Consider the following 8,335-nt stretch of genomic DNA (forward strand, 5'->3'; position numbering starts at 1 on the left):
GGAGAAAAGGACATAGAAGTGCCTTGGGACTTTTATCATGAAGGGTGTTGGCTTTTTCAAACCTCTTTTCTGCATCTAGTGAGATGATCCTCTGTGGGTTTTCTTTCTTTCTTTCTTTCTTTCTTTCTTTCTTTCTTTCTTTCTTTCTTTCTTTCTTTTTGTTTTTATGGTAGATTACATTGAACCGTCCCAGCATCTCTGGCATGAAGCCTACTTGGTTATGGTGAATGGTCTTTTTGATGTGTTCTTGAATTTTTTTGCAAGTATTTTATTAAGTATTTTGTATCTGTATTCAGAAGGGAAATTGATCTGCAGTTTTCTTTATGTGGTTTTTGGGTATCAGAGTAATTATAACCCCATGAAATGATTAGACAATATCCCTTCTGTTTCTACTTTGTGGAATAATTTAAGGAGTCTTGATGTTAACTCTTCTTTGAAAGTCTGGTAGAATTATGTACTAAAACCATCTGGCCCTAGCTTTTTTCTTTTATTTTTTGGTTGGGAGACTAATGATAGCTATTGTTTCCTTAGGGGTTATAGGTCTATTTAAAATTTATCTGATCTTGATTTAAATTTGGTAAGTGATACCCATTGAGAAAATTATCCATTTCTTTTAGATTTTCCAATTTGGTGGACTATAGGTTTTTAAAGTTTGTTCTTGTGATTCTCTGGATTTCCTTGGTGCCGTTGTTATATCCTCCTTTTCCTTTCTGATTTTGTCCATTTGGATAGCCTCTCTCTGTATTTTAGTTTGGATAATGGTTTGTCCATCTTGTTGATTTTCTCAAAGAATTTCTCAATGTAACTCTTTGTATTGTTCTCTTTTTTCTTTTATTGATTTCAGCCCCAAGTTTGATTATTTCTTGCAATCTACTCCTATTAGATGGGGTTACTTCTTTAGTTCTAGAGTTTTCAGGTGTGCTATTAAGTCACTAGTGTGAGATTTCTCCATTTTTTTTAAATGTAGACACTTAGTGCTATAAACTTTTCTCTTAGAACTGCTTTCATTGTGTTTCATAAATTTGAGTATGCTGTGTATTCATTTTCATTGAATTTTAGAACGTCTTCCAGATTTACAGCTCTCAAACTAAAGTACTTAAAAGACAAGCCTATGCTGCCCAGGGAACAGGCACAGGATCAAGACCGTGACGGACGAGAGGCTGATTGCAAAGTCTCTATAGCTCAGAACTAAAAGCATCTGGAAAAAACTTCTTATTTCTTTAAAAAATATTTTAATTTTAAAAATTATTTGTATGTGGGTATGTCTGCCTGTAGCTAAGTACAGATGAGTGCAGGTGCCTGCATAGGTCAGAGAAGGCCATCAGGTCATTGTGAGCTGCCTGACATGGATGCTGAGAATTGAATTCTAGTCCTCTGCAAGTGTAGCATATGCTGTTAGCCACTGTACCATCTCTTCAGCCCCCAACTTTTTTGTCTGTTTTGTTTTTCAAGACAGAGTTTCTCTGTGTAGTTCTGGCTGTCCTGGAACTCTGTAGACCAGGCTGGCCTTAAACTCAGAAATCTGCCTGCTTCTGCCTCCCAAGTGTTGGGATTAAAAGCATATGCCACCACTGCCCAGCTAAGCCCCAAACTTTTTTATTTCTTTAAACATTTCTTAGGGTTTCTTCCATGTGAGAGATAGCTTTGGTAACCATTCATATTTCTTTAATAGACTCCTGAACTATCAGAAGACCAAAGATTCACCATGGCAACATGTACTGAATCAGAGCAGAGCCCCAGCCTAGATCAAGACAGCTGGAGGGACAGTGCTTCCCTGGACACAGGGGAAGGCCTGGGTGCCAGGCCAGAGTCTTCCTACAAGGTTGTCAGAGAGGTGAAAGGAAACCAAAACAGACAGGGGCCCTGGACCAGGTCCTTGATGCACCCTATGGAATCCCATCCTCACTTGTGCAAACTCCACCAAGAACCAGAGGCACCAGCATTGGCTACCTCTTTGGAAAAGGATATGAGACAAAACTGCTATTCCGTATGTGATATCAGGAGACTGGGAAGGTAAGATTTACCACATTTGCAGACATTTTGTAAGCTGTGTGTATTGTGTTGTCAGCTGATTACAATTAAGTAGTCACCTACTATAGAGAGGATTATTGTGCCCAGCACTGTTTCAGGCATTTGAGGAGAGTTAGAAATTACAGAAGCCCATGGTTGGCCATTGATACAACCTGTGAACTTTGGGGAAAAGCAAATTCCACCCAGATGACAATCATTCCCAGTATGTCCTACAGGCTGCTGACGGCAGGCCTTGTGTTTTCTTTCAGCACACAGAGTGTGTTCTGCACCCCATGGACTCTTTAGTTGCTGTTGTATAAAGGGAGACCTTGTGTATATGCTCATTTCTATTCATAATATAGACCTTTTTTTGGTTAACACTACCTGGAAGTATATTTCTATCTCTAAAACCAGGCTGAAACCTTCATTTCAATGACTATTTTTATTTAGTCTATAGCTCTGTGCCTACCCACCTTTAAGTATTTCTAGTTTTAATTTCTGTTCTCATGAAAAACTTCTAAATTCAGTTTGGAGACTATTTATAACATGCACAGACCTTGAACCTTGTCAGGGAGCAGAGCTGGGGAAGGGAAGGAGAAGTGTAGGGGGAGGCAGGGTATGTTTCTGCTGCTAGGTATTTGTAAGCATGCATGGGCACGAGCAGGCATTACCAGGAGTAATGATTTATGTTTGAAACTATATAAAGCTGTTGGGATTCAATGACTCTCTTTTCTGATCCCTGTAACAGAGTGATGAGAGTAGACTTACAGGGACTGATAAGTGGCATGATATACTCAATCCTCTGAGTCTATAGGTTCTGCATTTGTGCATCTGACCAACCTTAGCTTGCAATTATTAGAAAAGACACTTGTACTGAAATATATAGATGTTTTGGTTATTATTTTCTAAGCAATATAGTATAACAACTATTTATAACCCATTTCATTGTATTCGTTATTATAAGTGATCTAGAAATGAGTTAGTATGTACAGTAGGAGGTCTGTAGCTGATACACAAGCATATACAACATTTATATAAGGGACTCCAGCATCTGAGGATTCTGCTGTCTTTTGTGTGTTTGTGTGTGTGTGTGTATGTGTGTGTGTCCTAGAACTGACCTCAGATGGATAGTGAGATACCATGGTATGCAGCAGAAGGCAGGACGATACAGCTGGGCTCTGAGAGAACTATGGCAAATAAAGGCCAGGCTTATAGTACCTAAAGGTATCTAGACACAATTTTTAAAAAATACTGTGCAAGTCAAACAGAAAACAACTTGTTTGCAACATAGAAACAGCATGGGCAAGCACATGCATCCATAACATTCATTCTCATCGTCTAATAATTAATGTAATGTTCCTTACAATGTTACAGTTTTGGTTTTTTTTTTTTTCACAATGGAATCCTGGGAATCATATGATGTACTTGATTAAGTGATAAATGAAAGGACTTAGAGACTTGACCAAGGCCAACCATTGGTAAGCTTCTGTGGGACATATGAGAATCCTCCTTTCCTGCAGGCATAAGGCCATTTGTCAAAACTTCTAAAGGTTTTAAAAACATGATTATACATTGTGTGTGTGTGTGTGTGTGTGTGTGTGCGCGCGCGTGCGCGTGCACGCGCGCGTGCAACGAATGTAAAAACTATAGAGCATGTATAGAAGTCACAAGACCACTTGGGAGAGTTAGTTCTTTCCTTACACTCAAACTTGGGTCATCACATTTGGCAGCAAGCCCCTTTATCTTCTAAACCATTTCACCAGTCCTAGAGGTCTAAAAGTTTTATTATCAAGAATCTGAAAAGGGACCATTGACAACTGGATTAAAAGCATTTCTGGGTTTGAATGCGAGTCTGGTTAGATCTAGATTTCCATATGACTGTAACTCAATGTAGCCAATAGTTAATAAAAACATTTTAACTTCTAATTAGCCCAGACCATCAGTGCTCATTCATGTATTACAACATATCGGGTTTCATATAAAAAATGGTCAACTCTAACCTCATACTCCATGTGGGAGTTCACATCGTAGCTTCCTCGGGAAGGGCTGCCTTCTCTCACCTGAGTGTTTTGAAGGTGCACAACTTGCTCCTGCGTGAGGATCCATTTGTCACCACACCCATGGTGAAGTTTACCTGTTCATATTTTTTTTATTTGCAAGTTCTGACCTCCATATCCTCTGATCTGATTGTTATTCACTCCTAGAAAATTATGTTTCTATTTATTCTTGGAAATTTTCATGCAATACAATTAGAATATTTTGATACTACCCATTCCCCTCTCTTAACTCCCCCCAGGTTGTCCCCCACTGCCCTACCAACCCAACTTTAGTCCTTGCCTCTTAAAAGACAAGCAAGCAAGCAAGCAAGCAAGCAAACAAATAACCCCCCTGGAGTCTAGTTTGGTTTGGTTGATTGCTCCTCGGTATGTGGTTTGTGCTGGGTTGTGTTCAGTACACTAAGTGTCGTTCCACTAAGGAAAACTGACTTTCCTTCACCTAGCAATAATTAAATGCCACAGCTTCTTGGCAAGGGGTGAGGCATTTTTTTTTTTTAAAACAAGAGAATCATTTATTTTTATTTCCTGAATCAGATTAAATTTGGCTTACTTATAAGGGTATGCCATATGTCTCCAAATTGCCATTCTTAAAGGGTGTTCCCTTTTGAGGGTCACTAGAGTCCTTCATGTCTGTTCAGAACATTCTAGTGAGCCTTCTGATGCTCAGTTGCTATGGTTACCACCTCCTTTTTTTTTGTTTTTGTTTTTTGTTTTGTTTTGTTTTCTTCCTAGGTTCCTGTGGCCGCCATGTTTTGTTTTGTGTGTCATGAGGCCATGAGTAGCGAGCTACAGGCCCCTGTGGGCCCATACTCCCCTTTGCACTGCTTCCGTGGAATGACAGTGTTCCTCCTCTCCCCATTTCCTGGTTTTACTTTTCCCTCATTTTCTTCTTCCACTTAAGAATATTTCCTCACTACTAAAACAGCACACAAATCATGGCAGCCCCTCCTCCCCTCCTCCACAGGACGGTCCTTACCTGCCCTGTGTGCACTCATAGCAACCATCTCCAAAGAAAGACAAGTGTAGTGTATACCCAGAAATCATTGAAAGAAGGGTCTCAAGCTTGCAGATAGGATCCTAATTAGTATTGCAAAGTGGGACTGTGGTTATCTACGGGCTCCTTAGGAGCGTCTGCAGGTCTGATGTGGCTGTGCCAGCCAAACTGCCCCATTGATTTCTGGCCTCTCTGGGTCCAGTTCGGGACAAAAGGCTCAGATCTGTGGAGAATGTAGTTTAGAGTCAGCATTCCACTTACTCGTGTGTGTGCCTGGATAGCTGTCTTTCATTAGTTGAGGGCTGCCCAGTTGTAAACTAACATCAGGATTCCCCATCCACTGTGCAAGCCAGAAGAAAAAGTGACAGCACTGTACCTGGCACATAGTAGGAACCAGCACTGTTCTGTATTCCTACTCTTCCTTGTTAAAGAGCAAGCTGCATGGAATTGAAATTCCTAGCCAACTGCCAGAACTTACTATCGCCAGGTGGCTCTGTCTTAACACCAGATGGCTGCCAGCACCCCAGCAAACTCAGTGTGTGTTTAGATTAGATTTCACTGATCCTTCCTCATTCTCATCTATATCTGACATCCGGAGACTTTAAAGCTCCCATGGTGCATTGCCATGGAAGAGCTGCATTGCATACCTATGGAAGAGCAGGCTTGGCTGGGGATACATGTTTCTGCCAGGCTACTTGCTAAAGTTTGGGCACAGGCTGACCATTGTATCAAGTCTCATTATGCTTGGGCATCCTTATAGAATGTTCAATGTCATCTATGCTTTTGGCTAAGTCTCATATGAAAGATAGAGGTATTTCTTGAAGGTGTGGAGGGGGATGATGGTAAAGATGCAGTGTAGACAGCCAGGCAGCTGCACTGGCCCACAGGTAGCTGTGCTCTGCACCCTCGGGGCCTCCTATTTCCTGCCTGGGCAATACAGGATTTTTCTTGCATTATCATAACTACCTGCTGTTCCCTGCCTATGTTTATAAGAAAACATAATTTATGTACATTTGATCAAAGTCATTACATTCTTAAACCAAAGTTTCCTCCCAAGTACTTGACAATTTCTAAATTGTTTTATAGTCTTGGTAAGTCATTTATTTTTATACACACTTTTATACACATCCTATAGTTAGTTTTCCATACTGGAAATAATGTCCCTTCACAGCAGAACTCAGGCTGGGGTGCACACTGTCTGATGTTTCTAGCCATCAGGGTATTATAGAGTTGATTTTTAAGAGAAGGGGGGCATTATGGGGAAGAGGAGAAGGGATGGGGGCATGTAACGAAACTAACTCATTGATCTGGGTGTGGGGCAGGAGGCTGAGAAATGAGGATCTATGTATTTGGTTAGGAAAAAAGAAACCAATTAAATCTTTATGCTTTCCTCTTAGATTTTCCTTCTCATCTTCTCTAACCAGATTAGCAACAGATATTTTCTGAGTGCCTCTCTGCCTGTCTGCAATGCTTCACAAGACACCCTGTCTGCAGAACTGCTCTTACTCATCTGAGGCATGTGTGGCTATCTTGGGTCCTGCCTGGAAGGCTGAATCTTTCTCTTGCATCTGCATGTGCACCACCAGATAATGAGCCTGTCTGGTCCTCTGCCACCCGCGTCCTTCTTTTGACACGGGGAATAAATGTCACTCCAGCTGGCTGCCTCCCTAAACAGACACTTCACCAGTGCTTAGAAAAGGACCTGCTATTTGCACAAAACACTTTGAAGATTGCTCCTAGTCTCCTTGGGCTCTTTCCTTCTAATCTGTCTGCTAAAATAGTTCAAACAGTCAGAGTCATAATAACAGCATCTCATTGATGGAAAACTTACCCTGGGCCAGGCGTCCTGGAAGTCATATAATGTATAGCAATCATTTCATTTAAACATTCCAACAATCCAAACAATTTCTCCACCTTCCAGTGTGCTAGATGAGAGAACCAAGATTGCAGATAAGCAGTAAACCTACCCAGGGTCTCAGCTTGAAAAGCAGGTCCAGAACTGACCCCAGCTCATAGCTTTGCCTGCACTGCTGTGCCCTCCAGCAGCTCCCACATGGGCTCCTAGGTTTAATACACTGAGCTGCCTCTGCTTATCACTCACACTGTGATATTTCTGTGCTACACTTGCTTTCATTAGCCTGGGAGTCTCACCAGTTCATTATATTTGCTATTTGCATCCCGGTACCCAGGGCATCCTCTGGGAAGAGCTGTTTGAATCTGGCTGGGTTATAGGTGATGAACCAGGAGATTTGGACCCCGAGAGGCAAGGAGAATGGGGGTGGGCAGGAATTTCTGATGGAGGCTGGACGACACACAGGTTTCTGTTTTCTAGTCTTGGATTAGACAGGGATGATGCTGGAGGCGACACATGTTTTCTACGTGAAACCTCTTCCCTCACCTTGGATGATGAAGAATACTTGACTCTCAACTCAACTTCCTCTGGCCATCTGCCCTGTGAAGGATGTCTAGAGGCAGATTCGGAGACTATTCCTCTGCCACAGTTCTGTTCTTGGGGTGCTCTCCCAGAGTCCTCACTTCTGGAAGGATCACACGGGAGTGAGAGTGAGTGGGAGGATCTGGAGGAGACCGTGGCTACGGATGACACCCTCAGGTGGGTATCATACTCTGTGTGAGATGAGGCCTCACCGAGCTCACTTGGGCTGGTGTGGTGGTCCCTCCCCTTGGGTATCATCTGGCAGCCATTTCTGCTGAGTGCTTACTGTGGTCCCTTTTCCATAGTGACTACCTTACCAATGGGGTACTGTTCTATGTGCTATACCAGAGACTTCTCCAGGACTCTACAGTGACTAGAGCACAGAGGCAGGATTCAATCTTTCTCTCCCTGCTCCTCAGCTCATGTGCCCCCTCTGCTGACTCTAGCACATGTGTGGACACACCTTCTCTCCCCAGGTTTAGCTCTTTGGAGATCAGCGTGTTAAGGGCTGGTTTCAGTCTAGTCTATACCTGCCTGCTCCTGGGCTACGTATGCTTCAGAGAATACTCCAGATGTCATGCTACTAGAGTCTGCTTATATTATAGAGCCTTATTTATGTGCGCATTAGAACATCAGGCATGGTGCCACACATTTGTAATCCCAGTACTTGGGAAACAAAGACAGGAGAATAAAAATCAGAAAAGCAAAGGCTTTTTGTGATCAGCCATATAAAAAGTTCAAGGCTAGCCTGGGATACATGAGACCCTATCTAAACAAAAATCGAAGAATTAACACAAGCCCCACCCACATCCCAAGCTAGGAGTGCAGCTTAAGGCTGGG

General features: G+C 42.2%; 1 protein-coding gene across 1 annotated transcript in view; it reads left to right on the top strand.

Annotated features, from left to right (window-relative positions):
- Frmpd2 (FERM and PDZ domain containing 2) overlaps positions 1-7,694 on the top strand; it is a 98,532-nt gene extending 90,838 nt beyond the window's left edge. Inside the window, exons 28-29 of the mRNA XM_051202593.1 lie at positions 1,673-2,013; positions 7,394-7,694. Of these exons, the coding sequence (XP_051058550.1) occupies positions 1,673-2,013; positions 7,394-7,694 (642 nt within the window). The remainder of the gene's footprint in view (positions 1-1,672; positions 2,014-7,393) is intronic.
- The last annotated feature ends 641 nt before the right edge of the window (positions 7,695-8,335 follow it).

Source organism: Phodopus roborovskii, unplaced genomic scaffold (genome assembly GCF_943737965.1).
Source record: "Phodopus roborovskii unplaced genomic scaffold, PHOROB, whole genome shotgun sequence".
NCBI lineage: Eukaryota > Metazoa > Chordata > Mammalia > Rodentia > Cricetidae > Phodopus > Phodopus roborovskii.